A 12,746-nucleotide genomic window follows, 5' to 3' on the forward strand; every position below is an offset into this window, starting at 1 on the left:
GTGACATAAAATGCTGTAATTATGTTACTACCGGTAGTATTATTAATATAATATTGGTATTACAATAAACTTTATTGAAAACTTTATCATTTCATTATTTGTCATAAAGTTTTCATGATTGACAATACACTTTGACATGAATTGTGTCTGTTGTTGAAAAGACACATCTGACAAAGTCTCAACAGACACTATCTTCACCACTTTTGACAAAAACCATGGAAAAGAATTCTTACAATTTTCTGAGTTCTGAAAACTCACCTTGCACAAGACTTTCAGCGTTTCCAAGACAGCATTTGTTCGGGTAAGTTGACTTGACAAATCATGGAAGTCATGGGTTGAACTACTTATTTGACTATTTACATCATTCTGAAGAATAAAGTATACGTAATTATGATGTCATGCATAACCATTTTTTATCCACTGTCAAATAGCAGCTTCAACTGAGTTAAGGCTTAGAACCATTATTCTGCCAAGTTCATATGTCACATTCGGTCAAGTTGATTAAATCATTGAGGCATAACATGTCTTATACATGTAGTATGTTGCATTTCAACAAAGACTTGACCAAGGCCACTGAAAACATAGATACTATAAACAACATAGTGACATAATTAGCTATAACATACCATATAATAGGTGAAATTACATACAAGATTTCACTTACTATCACTTTTCACTACTTTGCAGATTGCAAAGTGACACACCTGACAGGATATGGGTGTTACAGCCTAGTAATCCTGCACTCTAGATTCTTAGCCATGCATACATATTTTTGCATACATCATCATATAGAATTCACTGGCCTGTCAGACAAGTTAAATTGCAAATTCACTGGTATGTACAAATAAATTGGCTGGCATTCAACCAGATCAGTGGATCTTCTCACCCCTGTGTTATCAAATCTGTGATATAAATGTCAAACCCCAGTGGGATCTCATTTCAATCAGGCTGTTTGTTGTTGTAGGTTTGTTACAATATAGCTGCACACATGCAACCTTGGATATGGTTTCCAGGATTTTGGACAAATTTTGTAATTGTTGTATGCATATCTGTTGTTGTTGCTTGTAGTCTGCCAGTGAGCCATGAATGTGTCTTTCTAGTGCCCATCATAAAACTGGCAATCATCTGTTGACTTGCATTATCATTGTTTTTTCACCTTTAATTTCATAAAAGGTATTCTACCTTTGCTGACAAACATTTTTTTGCATACGAATTTGAGAAAAATGACATCGTTTACAAACAGCTAAAAAGAATTTGGAAAGAAAATCGTACCTGTATTTTACCAGTAAGTGATGAAATCTCTTTAGACAGTGACTCTACTTTGCCGTGTAGATCAATCGTAGATATAAAACTGGGATTGAAGTCTTTGTATTTCCGATTAATGAAAGAATATAAATCACATTTCACAGAATCCACTTTTTCGCTGATTTTACCCATTCTTGTTGAAAGATCTTCTTTTTCAAGGCCACCTACCATGAATGCCAAAAAAAGGCAACAATAAAAATTAAGTTTTCAAGGAAGAAAAATTGGTATTAATGAGGGAAAGTATGTGGAAAGAAAAGCTAAACAAAAAATTACTTTTTATACAATGCACAATACAAAAGCCACATTTTCTAACACAAACATGATGGCTAATTCATTGAATTGTTCAAATGAATTGTTATGTTACTTCTCTGCACTGTGTGCGCGCACCAGATGTGGATAATAAGCTCCGGGACTTCGCAACTTTGGAACACCCATCTCCTGGACGTCCCCGGCAGCGAACTCTTCGTGTGAGATACGGCTGCCGATGGAAGTTGGCGAGTCCAGTAACAGAATGCACATTGCGGCTATATGTGTCTAAATCATAGGTAATGGTATCTCTCCCTATCAGAATGCATAGGAAGCCCTTTGATCTATGTATGTCATTATCAATAACCCCTGTGACAAGTGATTGTCATCGATTTGATCAATTCAATTCAATTCAATTCAATTCAATAGAACTTTATTTATCCCAAACACGGGCAATTAAAAAGCGTGGCTCAAATACAACATCAAAAATATATAATACAAATTTACAAAATGGTAGGAGACGCAGGACTATACAAAAAACAGTTTAGGAATCATTTAAAAGCCGCACAGCGGTTGGAATGAATGACAACTTGCGCCGTTTTGACCTGCAAGCCGGGTATCTAAAACGACGACCAGAGGGAAGTGTGTCGAACTCTGCTGATAAAATGTGATCACTAGACAAAAGAATTGAGCGGGATTTCCTGAGTACTTGCTGATTATAAAACGTAGAAAGACTTCTCTGGGGTATACCAATTAGTTTTGAGCTAAGTGAAACAATTCTATCAAGTGAAGTTTTGTTTTTAACAGACAGATTTTGATACCAACAAATGAATGAAAATGAGATAACGCTTTCAATGTAAGATTTATAAAAAAGAGATAAAATTTGTCTATCAACCATGAATGAACGAGGTTCCTTAAAAAGTACAATCTTTGCTGCCCCTTCTTCAGTATAGCATCGGTGTTATGATCCCATTTCAATTTGCTGTCAAATATTGAACCAAGGTATGTATACTTCGAAACAATCTCGACTTCTTGATCGTGAACAATGGACGTAGGAGGGTTGTGTTCTTGCCTCATAAAATCAATTATCATTTCCTTAGTTTTCTTAACATTTAAATTTAGATACGAATTATCACACCACTCAACAAACTCACTAAGAGCGGGACCATGATGACATTCTGATCCCTGTAGAAGTGTAAGCAGAGCACTATCGTCAGCAAACTTAACAAGATGGCTACCTTCATGTGTACTTCTACGATCGTCAGTATAAAGGATGTACAACAGAGGAGACAGAACGCAACGCTGAGGAGAACCTGTATTTGTTTGAATGATACTTGACAAAATACCATTGACAAACACACTTTGTGATCTATTTGTAAGAAAGTCAATAATCCAAAGTACAAGTTGATTGCTAAAATTAAATTTTAAGAGTTTTTCTGCAAGGATGTGGGGTTGGATTGTGTTGAAAGCACTGGAGAAATCTGCGAAAAGGATTCTTGCATGAGCACCTGTTTTTTCTAAGTGTTTGTACAGTGTATTGAGAATGAAAAGCTTAGCATCTTCAACACCTTTTCCCGGTCGATATGCAAATTGTAGGGGGTCTAGTTTGTTACCAACCTTTGTCAGAATAATGGACTTAATTATTTTCTCAAATGTTTTCATTACCAGGGAAGTAAGAGCAACAGGTCGAAAATCATTTGGTTCTTTAGGGCTAGCTTTCTTTGGGACTGGTACTACTATAGAATTTTTCCATATGGCAGGAATACTAACTGTATCAAGAGAAACTTGGAAAAGGTGTTGTAAGACTACACTAAGCTGATCAGCACAGAACTTCAGGGTGCGACCACAAATACAATCAGGACCTGGACTTTTGTTCACATTTAATGATTTTAAAGTTTTAGCTACTTTCTCTGTCTCAATAGACATCCCTAACTCAGGAGATAATGACTGTTTTAGATTTGAGATTTGAGATGAAAAATCCTCTGTTTCAAAACGAGTGAAGAATGTGTTCAGGACCTTTGGCAGCGTCGCTGAGTCTAAGTTATTTAGTGTAACTTTTGATTCTGAAGGAGTAACCTTATTTACTGCTGCCATATGCTTGATACCTTGCCAAGTAGATCGAAAGTTACCAGAAAGAAACTTTGATTGAATTTTATTTTTATAATCCAACTTTGCCTGCCTAATCGCTCTCTTGACTTCTTTGTTTATCAACTGCTTCTCGCCTGATGTACCCTGAAAAAAGATTCTCTTCTTCTGGTTGAGAATAGACTTTAATTTTTTGGTCACCCATGGCTTGTTATTGGGGAAAATTTTAACATTTTTCGTAGTAATAACAGAATCCGCACAAAATGAAATATAGGAAGAAATGACATCGGCAAGTTGATTAAAATCGATACAAGAATGATAAAACATCTCCCGCTCAGTACATTCGAAACACGCCTGTAAGCTAGAAATACTGTCTACTGACCAGTTCTTCACAGTTTTTGTTACTCTACGAATCCGCTTAATGACTGGTTTATAGATAGGGCAAGCATTACAACATTGTGATCTGAAGATCCAAGAGGAGGCAACGCAAAAGATTTGTATGCGTCAGGAACTGTACCATAACACCTATCAAGTATTTTATCAAAACGAGTAGGACACAAAACATATTGGTGGATTTTTTTGCACTCTTACTAAAGTCACAATGATTGAAGTCACCAAGTACAAACTTCGGAGCATCCGAGGCAAGTGATTTCAATTTCTGTAAATTATTTGATATGTGTTCAGCTGCTGTAGAAACATTCGCTCGTGGGTGTACGTAGACTAAAGTGAAAAACAATTGAGAAAATTCTCTGGGAATGTAGAACGGACGAAGAGAAATAGACAATAGCTCAATATCAGGTGTGCACATTCCATCACGGACAGTCACGGTTTTGCACCATCGCTCATTTACATAAAAACACACTCCGCCGCCATGATCTTTTCCTGTCTTCTCTTTGTCTCTATCCAAACGGATTGGTGTACCGAAACCATCAACAAATAAATCTTGATCACCAACCTGTTCATCCAACCAAGTTTCCGTGAAAGCAAACAGACATGAATTTTTATATTCATTCATGTAGTTTACATTAGCTTGCAGTTCATCGACCTTTGCACGTAAAGAACGAACGTTTGCTAGAAGTACAGTTGGTAATGGCAGTCTGGATTTTCGCTGTCTCAGTTTTTGTCTTACACCACTCTTCCTACCTCTTTTCCTTCGCTTGTGAGTTCCTGCAGTAAAATTGTCGTTCCCGTCTGAGTGTTTCGTTGTACGCAAAATATCAACTGGAAAGTTAGCATTCAAAACATTAGCAGACACCTGTTGGTCACGCAAGCTCAGCAAGATTTCCCGGCTGTAAACAAAGGGACATGCACCATGACCATGGCTGTTCTGTGTCTTCACGGGGTCCAGACACTTCGCACCAAAACCAGTTCGCCCCACACAACTTCGTCCCAAAACCATTTCGTACCAAAACCACCTCGTCCCAAGTACTACTTCGCCCAACCCCACTTCGCCCCAAGTACCACATCGCACTAAAACCACTTCGACCAAAGTATAGTACCGTCAACTCGTCCTGAAACAACGATGTTACGACGTATAATAAGGTTGTTTTACCTACAACTTGGAAGCATTAATGTGTTAGGACATTTTGGCTACCACAAACCATTTATTGTTGCATCATGGTTGCATGAAACCATAAGCGATAGAATAAGAAACTTAGAAACACGCAAATGCTACAACTCCAGGTGCCTTGCGCGGAATTGCACGATGTCAATTTCGCGAAATGCGTACACTTTCAAGATTTCAGTCCCAGGATGACAGAAGGGGTTATTTTCAGCTTTACCAGTAGCGATAAGTTTTGGGCAAAGTGGTTTGGGGACATGACTTTTGGGGCGAAGTGGTTTTGGTACGAGGTTGTTTTGGTGCGAAGTGGTTTTGGTGCGAAATGGTATGGGACGAGATGGTATGGTGCGAAGTGGTTTTGGTGCGAAGTGTCTGGAACCCCGGGGGGGTAACTCCATGGCTAATAGTACGGGGGGGCTCCGCACGAACATGGAAACCCAAACTGTTGTGATACCAGTTTCGAGCAAAAAAACCTACCCTTTCTGATACCTAGTTGTGGAAACGCAGCTATCTCTTGGCGGGGTAGCGTGAGTTGCTATGTGAGTGGCGGGGTTGACCTTTGACCCGCATAGCAACTCACGCTACCCCACCAACAGATAGCTGCGTTTCCACAGCTAGGCCGTGTTAATAAAATTCTTTGTTTGCCGTCCTTGGATTTTTGAAAAACCTACCAGCCAGCCAGCAAAAAAAACAAACACAGAAAAAAAAACACAACACAGATCAATCGCATAAACTCTAACTTTTCCATCGGTTTATGGGTCACAAGTATGAAAAAATCATCTGTTACATTTACAATGCAGTGTTTCTTATGCTCTTCATTAGCACGCTGAAAACAATGCGTGGAAACAAAGGTTATATTTGTATAAGTACAACAAGCATACTTAGAGTTAGGTGACTCTGAGTCTGAACAAAAATTCCAAAATAAACAATGGCAATAAACACTATACCAGTACATAATGTACAACATGTACAGTGTGATAGTAATCAACTGGTTGTGTTACGAAGATCTACAGATTGTCTCTGACGGAGATTTATGCACTTAGTCTGGGTGGTCATAGGTGCCAGTAAAACTATTAATTAAAATAACAAGATCTCAAATATGAATAAAAAGCATATTTGCGACAAATGCAACTTACGTATACGAGGATGTTTACAAAGTTTTGAAGAAAACAAAAATATTTGAATTAACACCTAATGAAGGAACCTAAGAATTTCACGTAATGAGTTCAATTTTGCAACGTGTCTAAGTGACATTTGTATATTATTCTTGCAAAACCTGAACATTCCACATATTAAACTGCAAAAGTTACTGAGTATAACAAAGTATAGATGTCACTCAGAAAACAAATGCTAAACATCTTGGTAAAAGGTGAAACTACTGTCTCTTCCATACAACACAGTCCCTCTATCCATAGTGGATAGAGGGACTGTGCATATACAATTAGAATTTTTGCAGTAAGAAGAGTGGGTAGCTGAGCAAATCATAACAGCCTCGAGTACAAATCCTCCTTTTTAAGTGTCAAATAAATACAAGTCCTGAGCACTGTTTCTGCTGAGTTAAATGCTCCATTAGCTGTAACTTTAAAGGCTATTTATTCTGAATTTTGTGTATCAACTAGTCTTTTACCCGAATTCTAATAGCGCTGATCTCGGTGTCAGGTTTGTTACTATATATAGCTGCGCGCGCGACTTCGAACACCGCTGCCTGAAAATCGGACAAATTGTGTTACTGCATGCGCGGTCGTTGTTGCAACTTATAGTCTGAGCCATAAATTCATATGAATTAGTGTGATTTTCTGTATGCATTATGACGCTAGCAGGTTTTGATTTCATCGTTCTTGCCGAAAATGCAGACAAATTTTTGCACATTAATGAAAGAAAAATGACGTTAAGTGATCAGCGCTATTGCATACTAAAATGCTGTTTGTCAAGACAGCAATGCCGAATGGCCATTGCTATTTTTGAAAACTGAATTCTAATCCGGACTTAAAAATGACCACATCGTTTTTAGCACAAAAACAGTGTTCAAAGTGAAAGCAACTTATACTGCGTACGAACTATTTGGAGCATTCAACAACGAACATTTCACCGGCGGTAACTGCTTGCCCCACCACCGGCTGCTTGCCCCCTCGTGATCAATCGCGGATCGCGCAGAAGCTGATGGAAATTCAGTTCCATTCCTTATTCGAAGCTAAACCAGTCAAGAATTGTTTTCGATCCGTCTTGTATGGAGACCAGGCCAATACAGCGCACTTCCGCCGATTTGGAAACTTTGAGGGAGAAATAAACTTGTGAAACGGTCGATCGATCTTCACTTACGGTATACTGCAGTCCACTACAACAGGAGGTGCACATGTACACTTTACGTACAGCGGTTGATGTACCCCTTTGCGATAGGTAATCTGATTTGTATCGAAACGATCGTACGACATTTGCGTTTTTGAGACATTTGAGTAAGTTGCTGCGTCATTGCCAACAAAGGAAGGACACAACGCGTCGTATTTTCGAGCATACGATCTGTGTTTGTTTTTCATATTTCGTCCAAAAACCTACCCGCACGCGGACGGCAAACAAAGAATTATTTTACGGCGCCCTATCTGATACCATACAATACCATACGTATACAGATACGACTCACTCGCCTTGCGTACCAGGGGTACCAACAGTCAAACCGACAGATCGGAAATATTGATGTAGATCTGGGATGTAGGTACATGGGTTTCCAGTGTTGACAGCATGATTTTTTAACAAATGTCAGTTTGTGTTTAAAACCGGACCCTTTCTCATACCAACACCTCGTGAAAAGTATACCCTTTCTGATACCAAACAGCGCAAAAAAACAACCCCTTTCGTGCGGACCCTCCCCGTATAGCCATCTATGGGAGTTACCCCCCCGGGCTGGGAACCTACGATCTCTTCACTCCGCCACATCGATGAAAGTGTACCAACAGAGCCAGGAAAACCAAAAATACACAGAACGAGTTGCCATCCATTCTCCAACCATTCATGATGAAGATACGTATGAAAATGAGGGAAAAATATCACTCACAAGGACGAAAATCCAACAAAAAAACGTAGAGATAGAGCCACAGTGTCGCCGCTAGTGCAGCGCCAGCAATGCATGATGCATGCATATGGTGTTTTGAGTGCCGTTCTAGCTGACACTGTAACTGTCATTCAAGCCTGACCGTAACTAACTCCTACTACAAATCTACGATCTCAGTGAAAAGATATATACACTTTACAACATTCCGAAGAGATAACTTACCCGATGTAGCAAGCACTTCTGCCACAAGAGAAGCCATCTTGTGTTTTCCAAGTCTGCCGCGCCGACGTTATTAATCCCACAATGCCATTGCACTTCCGGTTTCTTTCTCACGTACGACTGCGGTCAATGACCTGTGTCTGTCCCATCTCTCTCTCTCTCTCTCTCTCTCTCTCTCTCTCTCTCTCTCTCTCCAGAAGTAAAAATTTGGATGGGGAAATGGGCCCTATCAAAAAGCTGATCGTAACTGCCCTCCCAACACTATCCCGTATTTCCCTCCCTTGAAAACCGTACTTCCCCTCTCTCTATTCCCAACCCGGAGATCTCTCGCTACCTCTTCCTCATAAATAAAAACTCCACTGCCCTCTCTCCTCAACTAAAGTCACTACAACCTTATCTATACCATGTGCCTCCCCCTAAAATTACCAAAACATACACCATACCATCGAATTGTGCATATTTCCAATTGCCCGCTGAACAAGAAAGAGAATGAAATCACCCCTGATGAAGAAAAACTTACCCGCCCTTTCCCAGCGGTTGATACTTGAAAAGAATCCCCTTCCGCCCATCGCTCATGCACAGATTTTAGTGCGATCATTTTTGGCTATCCTGATGTTATGAAATTGTTTCAAATCTTCTTCGCATGATAATTTTTTTACCAAAGTAACTTATTAAAGTTATGGTATATCTACATCCGATTCAATATCCTTTCAAAATAAAAGAATTTTCGACTGGCGAAGTAGAAATATATGATCCCGAAATGACTTTAGAAAAAAATACAAAAGAAAGAGGTATTAAAGAAACATAATCGCCAATTTGCTGACATCAGCAGACTTTGAAATATGCTTCTCACATACTAGTATTCTCTGTAAACGCGCCGCCAACGGTCGCGCTAATATTTTCAGTATTTATGATCTCGTTCTATGTTTTTTACCTTGCTTGTATTTATGATACAAAAGTCCGATTTGTATTCATTGCACACTATGTTTACGCTGCAGTGACAAACCCTGGATATATATTTCTGGGTTTATTTGCAACAAGCATTGACACAAACAGTATTCATATAAGTAAAGGGGGATTTGACTTGCTCTGTAAATAGTGAAAATTTTAAAAATATATGACAGGATTCGATGAAGTAATTTTAAAAGCAATATATTATTCTCTAAATATATTTATATGTTTATATTTTGAAAAAAACAAACAAACAAGTATTTCCTCACAATTAAAATACTTGTACAGCAATTATAAGTTCTGTTTTTGACACCAAAGCATGACTTTCCTGAGATCTCTTAGAAGGGAGTTGACAATACTGGGTTGAAGAAAAGCAGCTACACAAGTCACAGGTAGGTAGCATTGGATTTTTAAAACGGTTACCGAGGGTAAAAATTGCATTGCTCCTGCAAACGGAAAAAATAATTTGATGTATGACTGACAATAGCAAAAGTGCTGTCACAGTAGGTCTAACGGGAAGAAACTGCTGCCATTTCTTCCACCCCAAGAAATCAAATGGCATTCTCGCGAGCCAGAGCAATGATTTCCGCTCCGCTGACGTACGCAAAAATCAAGTGTAATAAAGGGAAAGTGGCTTCACACATCAACCATCTCGCCTTGTATGTGCTTTGGTGTGTTTAGTGTCTGAGTTGTGTTTTGGCTGTTAGTGTGGAAATTAACAAGCGAGTCGTTAATTTCCAAATAAGCCATGGCGACGTGTAATAAAGGGAAAGTGGCTTCACACATCAACCATCTCGTCTTGTATGTGCTTTGGTGTGTTTAGTGTCTGAGTTGTGTTTTGGCTGTTAGTGTGGAAATTAACAAGCGAGTCGTTAATTTCCAAATAAGCCATGGCGACGGGTAGCGCTATGTAATAAAGGGAAAGTGGCTTCACACATCAACCATCTCGTCTTGTATGTGCTTTGGTGTGTTTAGTGTCTGAGTTGTGTTTTGGCTGTTAGTGTGGAAATTAACAAGCGAGTCGTTAATTTCCAAATAAGCCATGGCGACGAGTAGCGCTATGTAATAAAGGGAAAGTGGCTTCACACATCAACCATCTCGTCTTGTATGTGCTTTGGTGTGTTTAGTGTCTGAGTTGTGTTTTGGCTGTTGACGGGTAGCGCTGAGCTGTTGCCGTAAAGAGGCGCGTGGTTTACGACGATGTCAAATGGTTCTCCCCTTACAAATCTTCCTGCCGACATGGATTGGGGGAACCCTTAAAATGAACTAAGCCAAATGAAGAACAACGAACGCAGAACAAACAACGTTTATACAATCAATGAATTGATGGCGTGAATTTCAAATTAATTCTTCCCGGATTCAAGTAGACTTAAAATAGTTGTAGATCGAATTATCGATCAGTGTCACACAAAGGATATTCTGTTCGTCTTGGTTCTTCAGTCTGTAGACCGTAACATCAGTGACTGACTCATGGTATGCCACAGCGTGTTGTTCAGGCCCTAGTGTTAGTAGCAACGTTGTCATGTTGTCAAACTAAGCCCCAAATCGTCCAACTATAGCGAATGACTCATTGCTAGGGCGAATAAACCAAGCATAAGAAGACAGTTTGGTCGCTTCTGTACACGATGATAGGGAGAAACGTAGACACGTTAGAAAGTTGTTTTCAGAACGTGTTTTTGTTTGATTTTATAAAGAACGCGACTGTCTTCGCAACCGCGAATGTTATAAAGTGCGCCAAATTTTATCGGCCGGTAGGTTTTGGGTTAACCAGTTGAGCAAGGTCCATCATGACTGTATAAACAGAGCTAAAACAAATAACAAGAACCAGTAAATTTCTTCACACTATAAAGGGACTGGTCAGTTTCTTTGGCCTGGGGGCGGTGGATTATTTTTTGCCGACGTCAAAAAGTGGCTGACCCCCCCTATTCCAAATTTGAAAACAGGGTGACCCCCCCTATTCCAAATTTCGAAAACGGTGATCCCCCCCCCCCGCACGCGACAATTGTAAAACAAAAGGTGGACACAAATTTTATAATATATATATATATATATATATATATATATATATATATATATATATATATATATATTATATATATATTATATTTTACATACATTTATATTTTAACAGTCATTCTGTTGACATGTCAGCATGTCAGTTGTAAGATATGAATTTCAAAGTGTCAATCTTAAAGTTTGAATACAGTACATTTTGAATGAGCTGTGAATGTATTTTCACACTTTAAGAAATGGATGTCAATCGTTAATATCAAGGAGGAAAAAGCAGTAAATCAAAAATTTTGATGGGTGTTAAGACTTGCCAGCCATCCAATTTAATCTCCTGAGGAGCCATAGAGAGGCATTTTAGCCAAATCTGATGTGTTCAGTGTCTGAGATGACCTTTTCTTGTAACATTGAAACCATAAAAGCACAGCTAATAATGACAAAAACCGCCTTTTTAACTGTTATTTTGGTCATAAAAAGCATCATTCTACAGAAAACCTGAGACACAAAGGAAAACAGTTGCATCAATGAGAATGAAAGATATCTTGTCATTTTTCTATCTCTAAAATAAGTCACTGTATCAAATATATATTGTGAAATATTTGTGCATGTTGCTTTCTCATACTGAATTCTCATAGAGAGAACAGAAAAGTATCAGGAATTTGTCTTGCTTATCATATGAAATGCAGATTTCATAACGGTACACTTTCACTTAGCAAGCATCAAGATACATCTGGCATATATCTCTGATTTATTAAAGTATGGCGCCCGAAGGTCGTGGAGAAAAATATGAAATATCCTGATATCTCTGATATATATGTCTTGTATATTAAAGTCATGCACTGTCAGGAAGGGCGTGCTGAAAAATGTCTGATATATTAATGCGCTCGAAGAGCACGCTGAAAAATATTGAACATACAGATTATCTCTGATATATGTATGCCTGATATGTGAAAGTTGGGCCTGCTGAAAAATATGTCTGATTATTAAAGTTACGCGCCCGAAGGCCGCGCCGAAAAATGCAACTGAATGATGAAATTTGAGGCTGACACGATGCATTTTAGGCACTGATGAGCCTGTGTCGAAATTAAAAAACACACTGACCTACCTATTGGGCATTTCAAAAACATGGTGACCCCCCTATCACCAAAGTCAAAAACAGGGTGACCCCCCATGAATCCACCGCCCCCCCCGGCCGAAGAAACTGACCAGTCCCTAACAAGTAGCACTGATATTGTTATTGTTATGAGCGTTCAACCACTGTTCGAAGTGTACCTGCGCGTACAAGGTCCTGCATTATTCTGATCAGATTTTGTTTCACAACTGCTC

The 12,746-nt window shown here is 39.0% G+C and overlaps 2 protein-coding genes across 2 annotated transcripts in view; one reads left to right on the plus strand and one right to left on the minus strand.

Moving 5' to 3' along the window:
• The window catches only part of LOC139141103 (centromere/kinetochore protein zw10 homolog), a 40,128-nt gene extending 31,561 nt beyond the window's left edge, over positions 1-8,567 (minus strand). The window contains exons 1-3 of the mRNA XM_070710681.1: positions 8,466-8,567; positions 1,273-1,469; positions 259-366 (exon numbers count right to left, since the gene is read on the minus strand). Of these exons, the coding sequence (XP_070566782.1) occupies positions 259-366; positions 1,273-1,469; positions 8,466-8,502 (342 nt within the window). The 5' untranslated portion in view covers positions 8,503-8,567. The remainder of the gene's footprint in view (positions 1-258; positions 367-1,272; positions 1,470-8,465) is intronic.
• Positions 1-12,746, plus strand: part of LOC139141127 (probable serine carboxypeptidase CPVL) — a 601,148-nt gene that overhangs the window by 472,110 nt on the left and 116,292 nt on the right. The gene's annotated exons all lie outside the window — the stretch shown is intronic.

This window comes from Ptychodera flava, chromosome 9 (assembly GCF_041260155.1).
Source record: "Ptychodera flava strain L36383 chromosome 9, AS_Pfla_20210202, whole genome shotgun sequence".
Classification (NCBI taxonomy): Eukaryota; Metazoa; Hemichordata; class Enteropneusta; family Ptychoderidae; genus Ptychodera; species Ptychodera flava.